The sequence below is a fragment of the Meriones unguiculatus genome, chromosome 5, assembly GCF_030254825.1.
Source record: "Meriones unguiculatus strain TT.TT164.6M chromosome 5, Bangor_MerUng_6.1, whole genome shotgun sequence".
In the NCBI taxonomy this organism is placed as follows: domain Eukaryota; kingdom Metazoa; phylum Chordata; class Mammalia; order Rodentia; family Muridae; genus Meriones; species Meriones unguiculatus.
Window position 1 is genome coordinate 97,420,656 of NC_083353.1, and position 24,843 is coordinate 97,445,498.

Here is a 24,843-nt window from a genome sequence, read left to right on the forward strand (position 1 = left end):
GGAAGCAGTAGTTAGTAAGTTCATTCCATGATTGTTAATTTGTTCAATGAAAAAAAAACCCCACTTACTATGTATTTGTAAATTTCTTATTGTTGACCTTCTTTTTTAAGAATTTCATACACACACACATACATATATTTTATTATATAATATCCTCGCTAGTGTTGTACCCCACCTTATCCTCTGTTTTCCAGACTCCTGCACTATCATCCATACCTGTTCCTTTCCAAGATTTACTACACTTGATTTGATTTTTGACCCACTTAGTTAATTAGAGCCATTTGTGGGAGTATTAGTTGAAATATGTAGTAGAGTCATGGTTTGGAACAAAATAGAAGGCAGTGACTCTCCTATTCCTCAGGAGATCAGTACCAATAATTCAGCGCTCCATCCACTCATGCCTGAATATTGGTAAGCCCATTCCTGTGTAGTTGCTGTGAGTTCCTCATTATACTGGTGAGTCTTGCCTAGAAGATGACACTTTACAGCTCATCCCATCTTCTTATCTTCTTGCTCTTACATCCTTTCTCTCTCTCTTTCTCTCTCTCTTCTCTCTCTCTCTCTCTCTCTCTCTCTCTCTCTCTCTCTCTTTCTCTCTCTGCATTGTACTCTGAGCCTTGTAGAAAATACTATAAATGTTTTGTTTGAGGCCAAGCATTCAGTCATGAAATGTTCAGTCTCACAGGACATGCCTGATCTCATCTTAAGCTATTTTAAGCTGATTGCCAGCCAACCATTAAAGCTTGATAGATTTTTCAAAATGCAATACTGTTTAGCATTTCTTTGAAAAGTTGTGGTTACTTGGGCTGGGACCCACATGTCCTGCTCTGCTTGACCTGGGCATGGTGAAACCTGCCCTTTTCTGCCAGGAGCTTCCAGAGTTCTCCATAAAGACAATGGTTTTCCACCTGTCTCACAGTTTGGTTACAGAGCTTTTAAAAGGTTCACAGAATAAATAATCTACCTTTACTGCAGAAGTCTAGTTTAAAATTTCTGTCTAAAATGAAAACTATTATGTTTGTTTGATTTAGAAATTTATCAGCAGTTTTCTTAAGCTAAAGTACCATTTTTAAATTTTTCTATAATTTGTATTTAATTTAGTTTTATTTTACAGTATTATAAGTATTATAAGGCTTTTTTCATGTAAACACATAACAAACTGTGCCTTCTCCCTTTTCCTTTCACATTGATGCCCTTTGTCCTTCTAGGCAGTTTTGCTTCTATGTTCAAGTTATCTGTACATATATGATTTTAAATCTCTGCCAGACCAGGATCCATCAATGAGAGAATGGTATTTATCTTTCTGAGACTGAGTTAATTTACTTAATATGATTATCATCAGTTGCATCCATTTCTCGATAGACAATACAACTTCCTCTTTCCTTTTTAATTTTGTTTTGGGTTTTTCCATGTGTACTCAGTCAGCAGCAACATGTAATTGATAAGATCTATTTCAGTAGATCCTGGAGTTGTCTACTCCGACTGTCTAGTTTTAGCCCATTCTTTTTTTCAGTTTTGTGAAATACCTGAGGCAGCTACTGATGCAGCAAAGGTTTGTTGTATCCCTTTGAGGACTTCAATAGTATACCCAGGTCGCACTAAGTCCCTCCTTTTTCAGGTCTCATTTTCTTTTGCTTTATACCACCTTGTACCAAGCATCTTGTACATGAGCCTTCCAAGACCATATTCATAAAAAACACATCCATACTGTAGCAGTTTTAAAATTAAATATGGAGCACAATGGGGAAACATATGAATGGGTGGAGTACTTGCAGTTCCTGTACTGGGAATTTGGAGTTCACTTTAAGGTCTGTGAAAGCTGTCATTATTGACCTGATTCTGTGGGCATCTCTTCTGTTCAATTTTTTTTGGGGGGGGGATTCATTATTTTCTGGAAAAAAATAATAACAGGACAGAAAACTGAATGATGGAGAATGATCATGTAAATCAAGGACTCTTCCTGGGCCTTCAAGTTAATTTCTACCTGATAAGGAGAGGTTCTTGTCCCATTACCAGCTTTGTGTAGGGCCATATCAGCCCAAGTTCTTGCCTAAGTAATATTTGAAAAAAAAAAAAAAGGAATAAGAAATGGGCTGGGAATCTTAGTCGACATTTGTAATCCTAGCATGAGGAGACTAAGTCAGGAGAATTTGAAGTTTGGAGTCAGCGTGAGCTATATAGAGGGGCTGGACCTCAAAATAAAACACAAGCAGGAGGCTTATTTGTCTTCAAACTCATAATTCACTGTTCCTTCTTTCCCTTCAGTAATATTTTCCATAAGTGGACTTCATTATTATTCATTTAGAGGCAGATATCCAGAGACCATAAGGAGACATGGAGCCAAATCTCATTGTAATGTCTCTTCTTGTCCACAGATTAAAGGTTGCACAAAACTTAAAAGAAGCAGAAGCAGCAGTTCCATTCACTTGTTATTGGACTTGAAACTCCTTTGACCTCGGAAACTGAAGATGAGGTTGCCATGGGAACTGCTAGTGCTGCAATCATTCATGTTGTGCCTTGCAGGTAGAGTGTCATTTCAAAACTTTTTGATTTAAAAGTGCCACTGTATTTCACACTAATTCAAAAGTAGGCCTTTGCTTTAGAAGGCCATGGTAAAATCATAAGTGTGCGGGTTACTGGGGCTAGCATTTGCTGATAGTGGTGAGCACACCTTCTTGCTAGTCTTTCGCTGGCTCTTTTCATGGTGCTCTGTCCAAACATCAGAAGTGATGGCTCATCTGCCGACCTTTCCGTCTACTGCTATTTAAGCCATTATTGAGTTTGAACATTTTTATTTTTGATCATCCCAGGGCTCAGTTGCATGGAGGTATTAGGCAGTAAATCTGATAATAGAGTCTGAAGAATTGGCTGTTTGTTGTTAGTGGATGGGATTTTATCTGAGTAGTTCTTTCAAACCACTCCATCTTATTCTCTGCTTTTCATTTCAGTGCCCCTATAGCCTATTAGGCTCCAGAAAACAAAATATAGAAGATTTTGCCATATACCCATGGCCAACCACTAGAAAACAGGCTTTATAAGTTCAAACATGCCGTTTATTGCTTTTTCAGTTTTCTGAGAGATTTGAGCCTAGCACCTGACATGTGTAATTCAGGAACAATGCATTGTAAGTCCACCCGGGCTAGAAATTGTTTCCTCAGTTGGGTTAGTACTTTTCTTTCAGAGCTGACCTGATTTCTTGTTCATAGTCTTAGGTCCTAAAGAGACATTTGAATATATTTGGGTTTTTTTTTTTTTTTTTTTTTTTTTTTTTGTACAATAGTTGAATTTTTGCCATATTTTATTTTATCATAAATCTGTGAAGAAAAAGAACTTTTAGTTCAATAGTGGAATATTTTTTTTTTCAATGCAGTTTATTCAGGAACCTTGAACAATCCTCGGACCCTGGGGAAAGTCAGCCCACAGCTTAAATAGCCTCTGGGTAGCCAACCCAGGCGTGCAAATTAGGCTTTTGGATCTTCATCCTTTTAACTGATTCATCCATTTAGATACTACTGGGTGGCTTACAGTGGGCCAGCCCAGGACTGGAACCTTAGGCTACAATCCTGAGCAGAACACACACAGCTACCATGCTCGTGGGGCTCTGTTGATTTACAAGTAGACTGTTTGCCAGTTGGAGCAAAGACAGCATCAACATGTACAGGTCCCTCACTTTATTGCAGGCACTTTGCTTAGTATCTGTGTTTAATCTCATTTCATTCTTCCATTAACGCTAGGAGGCAAGCATTTATTATGTTTTTTTTTTTTCATTCAAATTGTGGACAATATTGCTGATTAATCAAGACGTGGAAAAAAATCACTAAAGGTCACAAGTCCTATACTTGGGACATCTGTTTCTATGCCTCAGATTCAAGCCAGACTGTAGCTTTAAGCATCTTTTAGTGTGTTAATTTGGTTCGTTTAGGATTGAAATTTACACATGAAACTATGTCTGTATTATTACTTTTAGAACATTCAAATGTCAATTATTGATACATTGTTTATTTTTTTTACTGCCCTATTAGTTGTTTTAATTTGTTCTATTTTATTTATAATTCTTGGCTTACATATACTTTAAATTCCAGTTTTCACATTCTGGTTTGGATATGTAACATACTCTCTCTTCTATGATTTATGAACATTTTGGAATCTCTTTTTATAGAGATCATGTTTATCTCCCTCGTGTGTTCAGAGCCTAAATCTTCTGCCGTCTCAACAGTATAACACAAATTGTGCACATCAGCTGGCTTTCTCTGATACTTAACTCCCTAAAGACCTCGACTGAGGTCCTGAAACTTTTATCATAATGACTCTCCAAAGATATCCTTTAAACTATATAAGAGTGAATAAATTCCTTGGTTTTACCAACAGCAATACCTTTATTTAACCCAGTGTTTTTGAGGGCATTTTAGGAAATTAAAGGTTGCAATATCAAAAAAGCTACAAACCTTTTCAGTTGTGTTTTGGAAGACGGGCAGTGCCACCACAACAATGCATACTGTTTGTTCAAGTAGCTATTTGTATAAACTCAGCACACTGACTTTTCCATGAGCCTTCTGTGTGTTGCTTTACATGTATTAATATTCTCTTACCATATGCTTCTCTCAGAGTAGGTAAAGTCAAGCTTTAATTAATGTTTTTGTTTCCTTGTTATTTGTCTTGATTTCATTAATTTCCACTGCACTTGACACTCTCAGTACTGAACAGATTTCTTTAACTGCTCATTTTCTTCTTTCTGTGTATCATCCATATTTTCCTATACTTCTTTAGCTTTACATTTCAGAACGAGTTTGGCAAGGACAATATGTATGCTTATGTTTACTGTAATTAACAACTTTAAATATCCCCTTTCTTGATCATTTTCCATTTCAAATATATAACCAGGCTACCCATGCTTAAAAGGAATCCTTTAAGATTTGAAGATTGTTTAGGGGTACTGAATGGTGCTTTTTGTTTTGGTGGGTTTTCTTTTTTTCCATCAAATACTCGGGTAAGTCTCTAGTGATAACTCAAAAATACAAAAAAATAATAATAATTTTTGTAGCAATCTTCTAAAAGTTCAATCACAAAGCAATTGACTTTACTTTTGCATCTTTAAAGCCATTCACATCTGGAATGACAATACTCTTTTTTTAATAATAATTTTTATATTAATCACAGGTTATTTACTTTGTATCCCAGCTATAGCCCCATCCCTCATTCCCTCCCAATCACAACATCCCTTCCTCATCTCCTCCCTTCCCCTTTCCAAGATAGGGGAGGACCTCCTCCTCTTCCATCTTACTTTTTTAAAGAGCAACGAAACCTGCATATTTGCAAAACATAATAAAGAATGGCAGTGAAAGGTGGACTTTCTCAGAGCATCCTGTGGTAGGCTCCTGTCCTGTTGCTTGTCTTCTCCTACTTCCGATGTCTATCCTGTTTGCCCTCCTGAGTGAGATTTCAGCCTCTTCCCTAGGGTCCTCCTTGTTGTTTAGCTTCTTCAGGAATATAGATTTTTGTATGTTTATCCTATATTATATGGCTAATATCCACTTATGAGTGAGTATATTCCATATGTTTCTTTCTGCTTCTGGGTTACCTAACTCAGGATGATCTTTTTTAGTTCCCATCAGTTACCTGCAAATTTCAGGGAGCCTCTGATAGATTCTACCCATCAGGGTATGGAAGGAGATACTGAGATTCACAGCCAAACTTTGGGCAGAGTGTAGGAAACCTTATGGAAGAAGAGGAAGATAGAAAGACCTGGAGGGTACAGGAACTGCACAGGAAATCAATAAGCCCCCAAACCTGGGCACAGGGCCACCTGCAGAGACCAATACTCCAACCAAGGACCATGCATGGAGAAGACCTAGACCTTTGCTTGGTTTCCAAGTGGGCTCCCTAGTAAGGGGTACAGGGGCTGTCTCTGATATGAACTCAGTGGCAGGCTCTTTGATCATCTCCCCCTGGGGTACAGCCTTGCCAGGCCATAGAGGTAGATAATGCAGCCAGTCCTGATGAGACTTAATAGGCTAGGGTCAAATAGAGGGAGAAGAGGTCCTCAGTGGAATAGGAAAAGGGCATAAGGGGAAAAGATGGGAAGGTGGAACTAGGAGGAAATGGAGAGGGCTACCACGAGTATACAAAGTGAATAAATTGAAAGTAAGTAAGTAAGTAAGTAAGTAAATAGAATGGTAGTGACTATTAAAAAATGAACAGGGGTTAGAGTTTGGTGTTTTTACCCGAACCCATAGTGTTTGGTACTTTATGTATAATTTCTTGGAGTTTCATAATATTAATGAATCAAATTAATATACTTCTTAAAGAAACAAGATTTATACAAAGAAACACAAACTGATCTGTATCCTTGTTGTAGTTCCTACCCTGCAATTTCCTGATTATTTTCCCCTTAACATTTGGTTTTCTTGCTATACAGAAATTATATCAGTTATGATTGGAATTTATGGACTACTTTCATCAAGAATATACCTTTGATATACCTAAGATTTGATTTCTATCATTTTTAGATATGTCCTACAATATTATATAATCAGTGTTGTTTCTGTGACTATACTAAGTTTAAAAAGCATTGTTTCATTTTATTCACATCTTCTACTTCCCTAATTATTTAAAATTTCTTCTAATCACTTATCAGTATCTCCAATATACTATTTCTTAGGTGTGTTATTAAAGAGGCTGTTATTAGAAGTATTGTTGTAAGAGTTTGTCTTTCTAATTCACTGCTCCATGCCTAGGATCTAGAAGCCTAACATAATTGGCTTCTATATTATTTATTGAATAAATTTCCCATATTGGCCAGTCACATAAAACAGACAGAGGAAGAAATAGAGATAGAGATGGAGAGGAAGAAAGAAAGGGAGAGGGAGAGAGAGAGAGAAACACACAGAGAGCCAAAGCACATAGCTCTATGCTGTAGTGTAATTATAGGATACCATGGGTTACTCATATCTCATTTATTATTGATTAATGAGTGAGTAATTTATGAAGCTAGCCCATACATGCATGCCCATACATGCATTTTCAAATTAGAAAGGAATATCTAAAATGTATAAATTGTTGGTATCCATGGAACTGTGAATCACGTGTTCTTGGTCCAACAGCCCCTTACCCATTCTGACTTCATCTACACCTCTGGTGACATTTTTCTACATTTCTCTCCCTCTGGCTATTCTCATACATCATAAGCGTAAGGAACCATGAAACACGAACTCTCTCCTTGGGGGCAGCCCTCAGTCAATGGAGCATGACAGTCCATAGATAAATGACTCAGTCTTCTGTTACTTGGAGAGTCAATTCTTAGGCAGTCTTCCTTGCAGTGCCTTAGGGATCCCCAGCAAGAAGAGCCCAAATGCCCATAGTAGCAACTTTGGCCTTTTCTTCTTTAATCTTGTATTTTGGAGTTGCCAGAAGATAAAATAATTGCTTAGACAATCTTTTCTCTTACTCTGCTTTCGAGAGACTGAAAACCAATAGCATATACACAACAATAATAATAATAAAAAGACAAATTATGTTGTTTGTATCAGCAATTGGGAAGACCACCAGGCAGGAAGCGCATCTTTAACCAATGATGGAAGAGCTGACTGTGCATGTTTTTCCACAGATGCCTCACAGTATTTCACGCGCACAGAACATCTTAGAGTTAAACCTAGAAACATACAAGTCCTGCAACTGGATAGAAGCATTCCTTCAGCTGCTTACTAATTTTATCATTTACCAGATGTTGGACAAGTCATTTTGCCTCACACAGATTCAGTTTACACCTCTGTAATGAGGGCCTGGAACAGATGGTCTCTAAAGAAACTCTTTCAGCTCTAAAAATTTACAATGCTGTCCATACCTAGGGTTGGAGATACAGATATGTATACTGATAGGGTTAGAACTAAGTCTAGGATTAATACCACTAGTATGAAATTTCACACAGGTCATATGTGTTATAATGTATTCCCAATTTTCTTCATATTGGCAAAGTTTGAAGGAAAAAATAATAAAGTGACTGAGCCATATGTTGATTGCAGCAGCAAGCATGAAGACTTTAAAAGAAAACCCTCTGTGAATGTGTATAAAAATGTGAGTTTGGTACAGTCTCAAATCATCTTGGCTTCAGGGAAGCTAAATTTATTCTCCACTTTGCCATTTACCAACTTCAGCAGTCGTCCCTTTTTGAGAAAGTGACTCTTCTGTAGCTATCAGTATTTTGTTGATTTGTTCACACACACACACACACACACACACACACACACAGAGAGAGAGAGAGAGAGAGAGAGAGAGAGATTACCATATACACATACACACACACAATATCTATGCTGCTGTTACAGCTGCATCTGGGGGTAAGTCCTGGAGAAAGGTTCTAGATAATTCATAGGAGAAATATTCTGAGATTAGTCTTAGATTGGTGAGTGTTTATAAAGTTGGAGCAAGGAGTCCTCAATAGAATAATAAATTGCAGGGATGCAGTTCAAATGTATAATAGTAAATATGCTAACCAAAGGCCAACACCCGAAGTCACAACACACGAAAACAAGTCCTGGGTAAGTTTTTGAAAGATTCTTTTAGAATCAGCAAGACTTAGTCCCTAAAATGGAAGTGGGTTGTCTGTGGTTACAGGCTCCAAATATAAAATAACTCTGTTGAGGGTACCCAACAGAGTTTTGTACATAGAATTTGATGGTCACACATTTTGCCACTTTATCAAAATATTACAACACAGCACAGAACCAAAAATATATCTTCACACTTCATTCATTCTTCATTATATCTTTATTTTCTCAATAGGAAGAGGTAATGCATGGGAGTGACTTGTAGGGATTGATATCACAATGCAACAGGTATAATATTTCAATTTCAAACACCTTCCTGTTCCCCCCCCCAGATAAAACAGAAAAAGATGCAATAGCCAAATCGAATAACCCCAGTTCTAGACAGATACTATGGTGGTTCGGGTTAGAAATGTCCTCCATAGCCCCAGCCATTTGAACATTAGAGTCCTGAGAGCACTGTTTTGGGATGTTTAGGAGGTGTGAACTTGCAGGAGGAAGTGTATTCCTGAGGGTGGGCTTTGAGAGTGAAAGCTCTTGAGCCATATCCAGGCCACTTTCTCTGCTTTGTGCTTGTGGTTCAAGATGTGTGTTCTCAGCTTCCTGCTCCAGCTTCTGTGCCTGCTGCTTGCTGCCATGCATCTGCACTGTGATGACAATAGACTCTCAGCCCTCTAGTTCATAAGCCCCAATAAACTTAGTTTTATGTAGGCTGTCCTGGTCATGCTTTATCGTAGCAGTTGAGAACCAACACTGATGCTAAACATAATGTTGCCTTTGGTCACACGGAGTATATCTAATTCAGATCAAAAGAATTTAGTGCTAATTTGGCGCTAATTTAGTGACTTCAAACAGAGTCCTATGAGACATCTTATTTGTTTCCATCAAAAATAATGTTTACAACCATGTTGATGGAATCCTAAGCTTAAGATTCCTGCTTTCTTGGTACTCTCTCAAATAACTCTTACTATGACATAAAGCCCAATTAATGCAAATATTAAGCCCAGAAGAGAGCTAAGGATTGTGTTAAAAGAAAATGATGGCTCCAATGATAAAGAATTCAGGACATGAAAAAGAAAATATGTCCTCACTCCAGAAAAAGGAACAGAAAAAAAATAAACTTTCAATAATGAGTTTTATATTGAAGTAATTTCACAATGAAAAAAATATTAATCAGTAGCAAAGATGAGGTAAATAGATAAACCACCAGCCTTGTTTATGCTCATAGGCATCATAGGCATGAATGTATACCAGCAGTCACCTAAAAAATTATTAGAATAATCTATTTAAAACCTTTCCTAAAGCAAAGCCCTTAATGACTTCATAAGGTATGCCCAGCCAGGCTAGCCATCTTATGTGTAAAAAAGAGAAGGGTTTACTGAGAGTGTCTGTGATATATCATATGTAGAGAAAGGTGACAGAATGGTGGTGAGTAGAATGAATTAGAGGTGGAAAAAAAAAAGAGACGAGTGAAATATTAACCTTGTATGCTGTTAATACCACTTGATCAATGCTTCTTCTTGAACCCTGAATCAATGATGCTCCTTCATTCCAGATGCAGAGACTGAAATGGCCCACAACAGTGAGTTTCATGCCAATATAAAACACCACCAAAGACTTGGCAGAGCTCACAATTAAGAGCATCTGCCATCAGTTAAGGTCTAATATATCTTATCTATGCTATCAAGAGATGCCATCCTCTAGGTCATAGATGATTGTCATTTTTTTCCTCATTTATAAAGTAAGCAAAATTATTGAATTTCCTCTGGTGTTTGTGAGGACTGAACTCGTGGTTCTGTAATTTGTCTGAGTGTATCATTGAGTTGATGTGAGTTTAGTATTCATTGCTTCATTTGGCATATGTTCAATGACCTGACAGTGCTGAACCTAGTAGCTTGTTTCTAAATTAAATGGTTTTTATCATGTAAATGATGGCGATGGTGATGATAATGATGGTGGTGATAATAATTATGATGGTGGCGGTAGTACTGTTTGGTGGTGATGATGTGATGAAATTACTGACTCTAGTTATCAGTTTCTTGGAACACAGGTTTCTGGTCCTTCTTTAGAAGGTAAAGTTTGTGTACTAAGATTTATAGCGCATCTGTTTTTCCAAATGTTCACAATGTGACCTTCTTTATGCAAAGGCAATCTAGTAAATATATATGACTGCTAAATACTTAAGATATATTAATGTGTGTGTTTATGTATCTTTCTCTGTGTGTGTTTGTGTTTATGTGTGAGAGACAAGTGTTGGGTACTCGGAACAGAGACTGCCTTCATACAGAGAACAGGTATCTGCTGCTTCTGTGGACACCTCCTTATATGTAAGAACAGCAACATTGTCAGATAGCAGAATATCAGTGGGCATCAGGCCTCTTAATTTAGGTGAGGAAACATTTAGAGTTACCCTCTTATAACACTCAGAAATTCAGGACAAGTACCAATTGGAGATCTAGAGTTGGGCGCTATGGAAGACCTGGTGAAAATTTTTATGATTGAGTTCCAGAAATTAATTAGGTTTCAAGAGCACAGAAATTCCATCAAAATAGTTAAAAGTCTTAAATGATAAAAGATTTTTACGTTGAAGTCTACCCTGAGTATCAGTATTGCTTACTCTCTCTGACAACCCTTCTTCTCTGTCTCTGAATCATCAGGGGGTACAGTAAAGCCCTGTGATATCAACATTACAATGAAATACAGAAAATATTATTTCTTAATTTTAAATGGAAATAGAAATGTACTGTAGAATACTTAGATGTATCCCTTGAGCATACAAGTAGAGTACAATTGTGCATCATTTTAGCAAAAGATAATATGTATTATTAGGTATGAATTCTGTACTTTCAGAGATAAAATAATTTTTCATAGTTTACAAAACCCCCAGTAGATTGCCAGATTGTTTCGTGGTTTCTCGGAGTAATCAAGCATACTTTCCCTTAAGGAAGATGACATTATTTTGTTTTGAAAATAATTGACTCTGAGGGAAAGGGCTCACCTCCTCAGATACAAATTAAGATTTATTTCAAATATTTTCATTTCTAACACAGTAAGAAAAGAATCATAAAAGAAACCCTCTCTGAAGGTTGTGTGTGTGTGTGTGTTTGTGTGTGTGTGTGTGTGTGTGTGTGTGTATTTTCCCATGATGCTGGAGACCCCCAGCACATGAAACATAGTCAGTACAACCTTACCCACCAGTATGTGTTTCAGAACTGCCCTAAGGAATCAGCACCCACTGCAGGACCGAAACACCAGAAGATTACTGTGTCCTGGTTCTTAAGGTTGGAAATCTGAACTCAAGATACCTACATGTAATATTTTCCTGGGTGATGGAAACAAATGTCTGTTTATCCCAGGTAGGGCATCACTAGCAGCTCCCAGAAATGCTTCCACTCAGGTCTAGCTCATAGAGACAATAGGTTAGAGGGATCACTTACAGGGACATGGATGAATTAAATACGTAAAGGTAGCTGTCTCTGTGGAAAGTCAACGGCAGCATGGGTGAGAGCTCACAAAAGCTTCATTCTTGGAGCTCCATGTGCAAGGGCAACTGCCCAGCGACTCCTCTATCTCAGCAATTACTTCTACTGTAAGCATGTGCACGGGGGAAATGTGATTGTTGTAACTCTCTGCTTCCTGGTCATTTCTTAGCTTCATGAGTCTTGTGATCCTTTTCCTACTTGGAGGTAATGTTTCCATTTGGAGAAAATTGCTAAATACCACAAGGCCATGTCTGAAAATGGCAGGTCCTGTCCTCCTGTTCCTGCTGTCTGGCCATGGCAGTGACCCGAACTACTTTGTGGCTTAGGGATACAGTACCGGAAATATGGGCCACCTGCATGCCTCTTCCTCTTCTGTCCACTCTCTGCCTAGAATGTTGAATGCAGAAAATTTCGTTAGTAGTTTTTCTATGATCATGTATGTGAATCGATTTTTTTTTTTTTGGTTTATGTAAAATAAAGCTTTGACTCAGTTTTCTTTTCCTTTAATGTAGGAACTTAGGAAACTTACAAGTACAGACTTGCATGGTCATGAATTTCTAATGAAAAGCACAGGCTTTGAAGATAAAGACTTTGAGAAAGCTCTTACATAGCTGGAGCGATGGCTCAGTGATTAAGAGCACCTACTGATTGTTCTTCTAGAGGTACTGAGTTTGCTTTCCAGCACACATGTCAGGTGGCTCATAATAACTGCCTGTAACTCCAGCTCGAGGGAATGTGGCACCTGCTTCTGGCTTCTGTGGGACCTTGGACACACATGGCAAACACTTACACAAATTTACATACACATGCACATGAATAAAAAATAATTATTTTAAAATAAAAATATGTAAATATGATAGAATGTTGGCTAAAATATATGTGTACATATGTGTGCACACATGCACACATACACACAGACATATATATATATATATAGAGAGAGAGAGAGAGATTTTTAATCACAGTCCCATGATACACATTTCTACAGTAAAAATGTCTAATTTGTGTACAGCAAAAAGAGTGAAACAGTAGAAAAATAATTTTTAATTAAAATTTTATTTTTTAATATTAGTTACAGTTAAACTTTGTATCCCAGCTGTAGCCCACTCCCTCATTCCATCCCAATCCCACCTTCCCTCCCTCAACTCCTCCCTGCCCCTTTCTAAGTCCACTGATAGGGGAGGTCCTCCTCCTCTTCCATCTGACCCTAGCTTATCAGGTATCTTCAGGACTGGCTGCAATGTCCTCCTCTGTGGCCTTGCAAGGCTGCTCCTCCCTTAGGGAAGGAAGAGGTCAAAGAGCCAGCCATTGAGTTTATGACAGAGACAGTCCCTGTTACCTTTACTAGGGTACCCACTTGGATACTGACCTACCATGGGCTACATCCGAGCAGGAGTTCTAGCTTATATCCACACACAGTCCTTGGTAGAGTATCAGTCTCATAAAAGACCCCTGTGCCCAGATATATTTGGTCCTTGTGGAGCTCCTGTCCTCTCCAGGTCATATTAACTCCCCCTTCTTTCTTATGATTCCCTACCCTGTGCCAAAGGTTTGGTTATGAGTCTCAGCAAATGCTTTGATACACTGTTAGGTAGAATATTTCAGAGGCCCTCTGTGTTGGCTCCTGTCCTGTTATTTGTTTTCTCCTATGTCCAACGCACATCTCATTTGTCTTTCTAAGTAAGGATTGATCATATTACCCTGAGTCCTCTTTCTTGTTTATCTTCTTTAGGTGTACAGATTTTAGTATGTTTGTCCCTATTTTATAGGTCTAGTAACTACTTATAAGTAACTATATACCGTGTGTATCTTTCTGCTTCTGGGATACCTCACTCAGGATGATCCTTTCTAGATCCCACTATTTGCCAGAAAATTTCATGATTTCTTTGTTTTTAATTGCTGAGTACTATTCTATTGTATAAAAGTACCACAATATCTGTATCCTTTCCTCTGTTGGTGGACATCTGGGTTGTTTCCAGGTTCTGGCTATTATGAATAAAGCTGCTACAAACATGGTTGAGCAATGTCCTTGTTGTATATTTGAGCATCTTTTGAATATATGCTTAGGAGTGTTATAGCTGTATCTTGAGGTAGCACTATTCCTAGGTGTCTGAGAAAGTGCCAGATTGATTTCCATAGTGGTTGTACAAGTTTACATTCCCACCAGCAATGGAGGAGTGTTCCCCTTTCTCCAGAACTTCTCCAGCATGTGTTGTCACTTGATTTTTTTATCTTAGCCATTCTGATGGGTATAAGGTTAAATCTCAGTGTTGTTTTGATTTGCATCTCTCTGATGGCTAAGGACGTTGAACATCTCTTTAACTGTTTCTCTGCTATTCTATATTTCTATGGAGAGAATTCTCTGTTTAGCTCCGTACTCCATTTTTTTTTATTGGATTGCTTGATTTATTGCTTTTTAACTTCTTGAGTTCTTTATAAATTCTGGATATCAGCCCTCTGTCATATATAGGGTTGGTGAAGATCCTTTCCCAGTCTGTAGGCTATTGTTTTGTTCTGATAACAGCATCTTTTGCTTTACAGAAGCTTTTCAGTTTTATGAGGTTCTATTTACTAATTGTTGCTCTTAAAGTATGTGCTGTTGGTGTCTGTTCAGGAACTTGTCTCCTGTGCCAATGAGTTCTAGGGTCTTCCCTACTTTTTCTTCTAACAGATTTAGTGTATCTAGTTTTATGTTGAGGTCTTTGAACCAGTTGGACTTTAGTTTTGTGCAGGGTGATAAATATGGATTATTTGCATATTTCTGTATATAGACATCCAGTTAGACCAGCACCATTTGTTGAAGATGCTGTCTTTTTTCGACTGAATAGTTTTGGCTTCTTTGTAAAAAATCAAATATTCATAGGTGTGTGGGTTTTTTTCTGGGTCTTCCATTCAGTTCCATTGATCCACCATTCTGTTTCTATGCCAGTACCATGCAGTTTTTATTCCTATTGCTCTGTAGTACAACTTGTGATCAGGGATGGAGAAACCTCCAGATGATCTGTTGTTGCCTTTCCAGAGACATGTGAATAGCACTGAAAAAAAAAAAATTAATCAGTACTCAACGTTCAAAGAAGTAAGCTCCACAAAGTGAAAACAGGTATCATATTTATCATTTGGTAAAAGAATAAAAAATATACACTAGGCCATACAATAAAATATTATTTGTCAATGAAAAGTAAAAGAAAGGTACGATATATGTAACAGCATGAATGAACCTTACAAACATTCTAAGTGGACAAAGCAATACCCAAGGGTCATATATTACAGCATTCCATTTATTTGAACCCCTAGACATATCAAACAAAAGGTAACATAAGTTCTAGAATAGGAAGGAGGCAGGAATAGGAGACTGATGCACTGTGTGTGGTTTCTTCTTAGGATGAAGAGAACAATCAAGGGTTAGATAGCAATTAGGGTTGCACAACCCTGTGACCTAAACTCTGCATTTCAAAAGACTGACTTGAATGTGGTTGTATCATCAATGAATTTGTCTTCGAATTGTATCTGATGTTATACTTTGTTTCTGATTCTCCCTCTCCATAACTCACCTTCCCTTTGTGTATGCAATTATGGAGGGGTAAACTCTCCTAAAACCCCAGCAGTAGATGAAGAGCTTAAGGCAATTAATGACTGCTGACAGATGGAAAATCAATGTTACCCAGGGATGAGGCCTTAACTTGGTTATCCATTACCAAGTGGTCAGGGCTAAAAAACTATACATCCTGAGCAACCTTGAATGGACACAGCATAGTGTATTTATGTCTTCATATGTATACATACATGTAAAAACAATAATTGAAGGAAAATAAAATAATACAGGTAATACATAAAAGTAGAAGGAGGGCTTGGTGCCATAGGAAGAGGACATTAGAAGAGTGGAAGAGACTATAGTAATATGGGATTTAAAATGATTAAATTCTATTTGACACATATTAAGAAATACCATAATTAAGCCTATTATTTTATGCAAATAATAAACGCTAATAAAATGAAAACATGTTTAAAGAGTGGGTAATAACTCTCTTAATCTCAGTATTGAGTCAATAGCATTCAATACAATTTTTATTTTTGCTTACTAGAGAGCTATCATAGTCTGGTAAGGCATGAAAATAAGCCGTACTTCCAAGGAAAACATAACTGAAAAATATAAGACTTTTTGTTTGTCCTCCAGTTATAAAATCATCCTCGCATGCCCTCCCTGGGAAAGCCTCCCTGTTCTTTTTCTCAGGGAGGAATTCCTATGGCGCATAAGAAAGTTCACTATCAGAAAACCAGTTATTTTCATCCTTGACTCCTGTGTGAGAAGTCATACTTGAGTGTAGAATGAAGATGAATCAAGCATTTATGTTCTCCCTTTTATCATTAACGTAAGTGTTCCTTTCCTAGAGAAACTGCTTAGTGGTTAAGAGCTCTTGTTACTCTTGCAGAGGATGAGTTCAGTTACATCACTCAAGGGGTGGCTCACCCCTGCAGGCACCAGCCATACAAATGGTGCATATGCATATATGCAGTTAAAACACTCATCTGCATGAAATACAATAAGACAGTCTACAAATTAAAAATAATGTCATGAGTAAAACCTGACAAAGCTGTTTCTGTCTTCTCAGAGTCTCTGCTCTCTTACTTTCGAGATAGCTTCACTGGTGTGCTCAGAGTCCCACAGATGATGAGTGACATAACCAGAACGCAACTCCCTGAGACACAGTGTGTCTTCCAGTATTCTGATACCCCAGCTGTCCAGTTGGGTGTCTCATGGCTAACCACATTATTGCCATTGCAATTAATGTAAAATACAACTAAATTCCCTAATTTCAGCCACGTTGTTCGCCTGTTTGTACCACAGAGTAATGAATGCAACTAAAAACACTGATCTTGTTCAAGTGGAATCAAATGTCAAACAAGTCAAGGTAAATATGAAACAGGAAAAAAAAGCCTTACTCTCTGTGTCTAAGGTATTTTGAAGATCTGGCCAATAGTTGATATAACAACCTCAAAATGATCGTGCAGCATCAGAGATTCAGATTGCCCAAGTTTTGTGCTCCTAAAGTCCTGCTTTCTCCATAAGCAGATGAAATGTCTGAAGAGCAGAAAAAGTTTCCTTATTCTCCCAAGTGTACATGTCTAACTGCTCTCAGACCTAGCTAGCAATTTTGGGAGTATTTAATTTACTGTTGTCAAAGCATCAATGACTTCCCTTGATTTGGAGTATATAATGGCTTCTTTATTACTGTACAACAAATCTAAACCTTCTTTGTGTAATAGACATGCCTTTTTTATTTTAAGGGTGTTTAGGCAAAGTATTGATTATCTTTGTGAGCAACTCTCAGGAATGGTCTTAGAATACTTGGCTAAGATGTTTTGGCTTCTATTAGTACAATGACAATGATATCTAAGAAGGGTCTTCTTTCTCATATTTATAATGGTTGACTCTGAACATACCACCCCATTCCTTTATCAGTTTATATATCTATCAGCTAATATTTTCCAAGCATTTCTCACCATCTGCACATTGATACATGTTAGGCACACCATCTTGTATACTTACAGATTTATAAACTTGTAAAATAAAACTTTGCTTCAAAACATATATTAGGCAATATTTAAATGAAAACTCCAAACTAATGATAATGTGCTTGGCACTGGCCTATAGTGTTACTGTGTTAAAAAGCTTTGCTTAGGTCTAACTTTATTAGATAAGATAGCAGTCCTGGGGCTGAGATTAATCTGGCCTCAAAATTTACCTTCGGATATACATCCTTTAGGAAGTGGTACAGTTAAACTCTGATCATAGGCCATTGAATCATATATATAGTCTATCCATATATATGTGTATATAGAATATATATATGTATATATGATTCAATGGCCTATGATCAGAGTTTAACTGTATATATTACTTATTAGTAAAATAATTATTAGATAATATATAGCAATTTATTACAAAATATATACATATTAAAGTTTGTTAGGTACCAAATATATTATTACTAAATTTTTATAGTAAACTGAATTTATTTCAAGTATATAAGTATACTGGCTTTACTAAGCATATAAATCATTTACTTAATATATAAATAAACATTAATACATAATAATTAATATATAATAATTAATGTGAATATAGATTAATATATATAAATGGTATTTGTCTTTTCCACTAAATCACTTCCGTCTGCTTTATCTTTAGTGGATCTTCAACTAAATAATTGGGAAAAGAAAACAAAAATAAAATAAAAAGATTAGAGATGGGCCAGAACAGATTGCCTTCAGCGGAGGTTATTTCTACCTGATCTATTGGGCATAAAACCCAAGAGAAAGGACAGAGTGCAAGTTTAGTTTTGATGTAGACTTTTAAGAGTAAGACATGGAGTTCTTTTCTCTCAATTTTCTTCCTTAAAGGGATGAACAAAATAAATAAACACTATTGGCTACTGCTGCTACTGTATTATCTTAGGGATGGTGGCTAGAGGTCAGTGATAAAGCAAATGTTAGACATGATGTTTTTGAGTTGACACCCTGGCCACAGAAAGTTTATTATTCTCCTGATGAACTTGTATCTTTTTCTGTTCATTGCCATATATACAAAGATGCACATGAGCATTCTTTCATGAAAATTTTACCATCTATTTTATAATCTGTTAAATTTAAATTAAAGAATCACATAAAAGGAGAAAACCATATAAGCACATTTAATGTTATAAAATTATAGATTGCTATTTTGCCCATATTTTTATGTGATAAAATGTCAAAGCATGACTGGGCATTATTATTGAAGGTAATGTTATTTCTAATAATTTTAAAACCCATCACTGCACTCCTCACATTCTGCTGGCTGCTTTCACTGACTTACATGTTTATAGTGTAAGCAAAGCCTTCCTACTCTGTTGAATCATTTAATCCATGTATTAGAGATGGATCAACAGATTACGTGAAGTAGTTTGCTAGCCACACTAGTCGACAGTGTGATATGTAATGTTTATTAACAACTCAACTGAATTTGGAATCAGCTATGTGACAAGTCTCTGGAGTTTGGGGAGGGTTAACTGCAGTAGGAAAACTTAACCTGAACGTGGGCAGCACCATCGCATGGACTAAGGTCTTGGGTGAACCATAAAGAAAAAAGTGATCTGAGCACCAGCCTCCATTGGCATCTGCTTCCTGACTGCAGTTGCTGTGCAGCTAGCTGCACCATGCTCCTACCATCACCACAGTGAGCCCCTCTTGCTGCCACAGCTTGTCTATCAGGATGTACTGCACCCTGAAGTCATGGGAAAAGAGAAACCCTTTCTTCCATAAGTTGCCCTTTTCCAGTGTTTCCTTACGTGGTCATGAATATTAACACAGTAGGTATCTTTGATCAAATTTATCCTGGACAACAGCAGCTTCGGTTCACTATGGTCCTTCTAAAGCTAACAGAAGCTCTGTTGGTCTCCAGAACATAGACTTACCCTCCTTGTACTTAATGCCAATGTACTTTGCCCTTTGCCTGCTTCTTCCTCGGTCAGTGATCTGCTGCTCATTAACTGAAAAAGGAAGAAAAATAAAAAAAGAATGATTAAGCTGTGTAGATGTTGCCCCTTCCTCTTGCTTTATTTGTTGCTCATAGCTAACTCTACAGCATGGTGGTTTCTGCTTTCCCCCAGGGAGGCATTCTTGCTCTGACTCCCCAGCATTTTATTTCTCTCAGGGTTGTTGCCTTGTTTTTCTTTCCACCCCCTGCTGCAATATTCATTATCACTCCCCCTGACCTACTCAGCTCTGTTCTTTCTCCCTCCTTCCTGTCCCCGTCTGCTCTCTCAGTCTAATTTATATCTTGCCTTGGAATACGGATTTAAAGCTAATGAAACTGCGTTTAAACACACCTTGGAACTCCAACTGTTCACCTCCCTCTGAGATGAAATGAGTAAAGCTTTAATGTATTTATTTAAAATTCACCGCCTAATATGTTCATACATGACAAAATGTTTCATATGTATTATTTCCTCTGCTCCTTTGAGAGAGTATGTGAAATACACTACCATATTCATTTTCCCAGAAATTAATATCTTATGCCCTCACACTTATGGAAATTATGATAATTCAAAGAAGCATGCAAATCCAAAGTAAATTCCCCGTCTTCTCTGGGCAAAAGGGTAAATATTAAAAATGTAGCAGTATTTGTCAGGGTCAAACATGCACCACTTTTGTGAGAATCTGACATGATCCTCTCTGGAGAATCGGCTGTGAAGTTACGACTTGTAGATGAGACAGATGATGGTGATTGGACCACAAGCCATCGCGCAAAGCAGATATTGTCCAGTGAAATCTAGTGTTTTCTCCCAATTTTCTTTTTCTCTCTTTAGTAGAGTTCTTTGGAGACCCTCTCAAGAAATTTCTTTCCATATTGTGATATTTTCATATAAACAGGTTGTATGTAATCTTTATCCAGCCAGATTGTCTTATTTCATGTGTCTATTGCCATGATAGAATACCATGATGAAAGAAACTTGGAAGGAAAGGGTTTATTTGCCTTCAGTTTCCACATCACTGTTTATCAACTAAGGAGTCAGGGCAGGTAATTAAGCGAGGCAGGGTCTTCGAGGCAGGAGATGATGCAGAGGCCATGGAGGGGTGATGCTTACTGGTCCCCCCCCCCATGGCTTGCTCATGCTGCTTCACTTTACAGAACTCAAGGCCACTTGCCTAGTGGTGGTCCCTTCACAGAGGGCTGTGAAAATGCCCCACAGAATTGGCTACAGCCTAGTCTTTTAGAGATATTTTCTCAGTTGAGTCTCCTTCCCCTCTAGCAACTCTAGGTTATGTTGACATAAACCTATCCAGTCCATAGTTGAAGCAAAAATTTCAAGTTGATGTTCTAGATTTGTTATATTTTTATATAATCCCAATTGTATTCTCTACTCAGTTACATTTAAGATGAAGGGAGGGGGAAGAGTTTATCAATTATATTCATACTTCCTGATGTATTATTTCTATTTTTTTCTTTTTGCTGGTTTTTTGTTTGTTTGTTTGTTTTTGAGACAGAATTTTCCTGTGTATCCTTAAGCTGTCCTGGAACTCACTCTGTAGGCCAAGGTGGCTTTGAACTCAGAGATCCACCTGCTTCTGCCTCCTGGGTACTGGAATTAAAGGCATGTGCCACCACCACCCAAGAATGAATTTGTTATTTAAAATTGATCTTCAATTCCGTAAATGTATAAAAATTAAAATTAATTAATTAATTTGAAGTAATTGTATGTTTTCTTCACTGTTTAGAAAGCAGTATGGAATTTTATTCTTTATTGTTTTCTTGAAAGTTATTGAAATAAATATCCAGATACTACTATCATATTACTACCGATAAGCTTCAAAAACTTCAGGAAATTCATTCTACCACTTAGGTTGTTAAATCATGTATATTTCACATTATAGGGTTGTGCTTTAAGTGAGGTTTCTAAGCCAGCATGTTCCAAAATTTGATCATCTATTTTTTTATTCTTTCTGTGAGTTCTCTGTAATTTTTATTTCACTTCAGTCTTTTTATGTTAACTTCACTACATTTTATAGTTTTTTAAAATTTATATTGAGAATACATTATATCATCTCCAGCACTACTTTTCCCCCTCCTTTCAGCACCCCTTCTCTTCTCTGATTCATTACCTCTTCCTCTATAATAATAATAATTATATATATTCACACACACACAAATTACAGAGTCATGTTAGAATTATTATATGCACATATGATTAGGGCTGACCATTTGGAATTGGATAACCTATAAGGGATCTGCTCCCTGGAGAAACCTGATACTCCTTTGATCAATAGCTTTTGTATGCCTTCTGGTCTTCATTTAGTAGCAGAGCCTTGTGGATTTTTCTGATACCTCCATTAACATGTTAGCTGAGCTGGCATGATCTTTATGTAGGCCTCGTTCTTGCAGTCTTATTGTTGAGATTTAATGGACACAGCTTTCCTGTCATGTCTAGAAGACACTCTTTCTGTAGAAATCCTGGATCTCTGGTTCTTATAATATCCTCTCCCCTTTCTGCAATGTCCCTTGAGCCTTCGGATGCATTATAAATATGTTAATTGAGGCAGGGCAACTCATAGTCTTGTACTCAGCGTATTTTGACTAGTTGTGAATCTCTGTAGAGCCTTATGTCTGCTGGGAAAAATAAAACATTTATTTGATGATGGGTGAGATCCTTATGCCCCCTTACCTGTATGTATAGAATAAGTACTTAGAATATGCTTAACCATTCTATCACTTTAGGAAAATGGTTCTAGTACATTCTCCTCTAGAATCTCTGATCTTTCCAGACACTGATAGTTAGGTTTATAGTATTATTCATGCACTCCTACGTACTGAGTAATTCAGAACTAAAATTCTGTAGTTGTCAATTACTGTACGCCTCCGCCTCCCAATATTATGTCACTATTTCATTCTGTCCAGGCCATTCATTATTGTGGCTTGTAGGGATAACAAGCATATAAATTGATTGTTTCATCCCATGGCATCTTGATGAATACTTTCTGATACTAAGAGAGATAGAGCTCGTGAGGAATGTTCTCAGGTCATTTTTCTCAAGTTTTGTGTCCACAGCATGTGCTATCTTCAGCCACGCCTTACAGTTCTGAGAGGCAATCTAGGCAATGACAGTAGCTTACATTGTTTTGGGTGATTGTTTCAGTGCCACACCCCAAACAACAACCCAAAGGCATTTGGCAGGCAGTCTACAGTTCCAATAAACCATATGACATAATTCTGTTTACATTATATTTCTATAGGTAGTGTATGCATGTGTGTATATATTTTTAAGTAAACTCATAAAAATTTCCTGTAGATTTTTCAAACAACCTTGGTATTATTTTTCTCTCCTCTTTCTTCCTCTTTATTACCTCCCCTGCCTCCCATTTAGCCTCCCCCATTCCCATTCACCCTCTCTTCTTCTCTACAGCATCTATGATTTCCTCCCTAGAACACCAACTTCTCCCCTCCCAAAATGATCCCTTTCCCTTCTCCTGGCATTTTCAGTTACTCCAGGTTTTATAGATGCTACACCATCTCAATCGTTATACAGCCCTAAAGTAAAGTGTGTGCAACACATTTATTATAACCATCTCATGCCCAGATAAAAACATCACTCTATGGAAATAGGACCGGGCTATAATACAGAGCTTTGGAAGACACAGTGATGCCATCCCCATCTGGTTTTATTTGTTGAATCAAAAGAACTCAAAAGAGAAATAATTAAGGAGTGACTGGCTTGATTCTTAAGTGAGTCAATGTGGATCAAGGCCTCCCACGTATACTTTCTAAAATTTGGCTGAATAACACTCATTTTAGAAAAAAACAAACAACAACAACAAAACAAAAACAAACAAAAAAAACCCAAAAACAACTAATGTCAAGAGTAGCTCTCATCTAAGCTTAAAAAATCAGGTATTGTAATGACCCAGCCTGAAAGATTCCATATGTACCCTGACTGCAGTGATTCAGCCAAATCATATTTTACATTTAATTTCTTTGTCATCATATGTTGGATTTTTATCTATGTAAATAGCAGTTTTTGTTTTTATTTCATATGTTATGTATAGTTCTTCCAGGCAACTACAGTCAGGGGTCATTTGTAGAAGTGGCCAAAGGATTTTCTATGACTATAACAAGATTTTTCTCTCCCTTATTATTATTTTTATATTTTTAAGTTAACATGTAAAAGTTAACAAGTTACACAGTATAATTTAATTTGGGTTCAAGAGATGTAACAAGACTATTGCTCTTATGATTCAATTTTATTAGATGAGAAAGCTTCCTGAGAAGCAAGGCTGAAGCCTATTTTATCTCACTCCTCCCCTCACCCAGAATATCATATGGGCAACTTCAAGAGGCTGGATGAAAAGCAAGAAGTTGAAATTCTGGAACTGTAATAGCCTGGCGTGTAACATTGTTATGACTAGAGGCCTTTTGAGTGCACAATGTTTTGACAGTGCTGAGTGTTTGTCTGTAGTAGTGTGCAATTCAACAGCGAAACCATTCTCCAAATTTTCGGGAGCCCAATTTGCTCTCAAACACACAATTTATGTGTTTCCTTCCATATTCTTTAATGTCCCTTGAAGTGTCTGTTTTTGTTCACAATGCTGCTAAAGCACTAGCTTGTCTGTGTTCTTGGCCATCTATTGCTATTATAATAAGTCCAGTACTGAAACATGAAATATCAGAATAATGGAATCCTTAGAAGAATACAGTGATCACTCCCATTGTACCAACTGTACTATTACCTTTATAACATAGCAACATAGCATTTTAAAATTCTATACATGTTTTTAGGTCAGAAATTTTGAGCAGCTTAACAGGTGTTTTTGATTCAGCATTCCTTCGCAAAATTGAGGCCAGAAGATACCAACCCTTTGAGGAACCTTCTTATTGATTCCCACAGAGGTAGCTAAGGCTTCCTCTAACAGTGAGCAACATTCTCCTTCCCCACAGTCTCCCTAGCATCTGTTGCCGTTTGTTTTCTTGATGGTAGCCATGTTATGGGAGGTCAGATAGAACCTCAAAGAAGCTTTCTTTCTGATTGTTATATAAGCTGAAGATGTGGAAAATTTTAAAGCATTTATTTCACTGTGTTTCATACTTTCAAAAAAATCAACCCCTGTCTCCTCCTTCTGATGATTGTTTCCTCTGCTGTCAAACACCTTTTGAAATTCATGCAGTCATGACTGAGGATTTATATACATTTCTTGCCATATATATGTCTGGTTTTTGCATCAGGGGTAATATTAGTGTCAGAGAATGATTGGGGCGGTATTCTCTCCTTCCTGTTTTTTGGAAGAGTTTGACA

At 37.2% G+C, this 24,843-nt stretch overlaps 1 protein-coding gene across 8 annotated transcripts in view; it reads left to right on the forward strand.

Moving 5' to 3' along the window:
* LOC110555893 (contactin-4) overlaps positions 1–24,843 on the forward strand; it is a 1,034,823-nt gene that overhangs the window by 507,088 nt on the left and 502,892 nt on the right. For all 8 annotated transcript variants that reach the window (XM_060383874.1, XM_060383872.1, XM_060383875.1 and 5 more), the window contains one exon: positions 2,376–2,523. In XM_060383874.1, coding sequence (XP_060239857.1) covers positions 2,469–2,523 — 55 coding nt within the window. In that variant the 5' untranslated portion in view covers positions 2,376–2,468. The remainder of the gene's footprint in view (positions 1–2,375; positions 2,524–24,843) is intronic.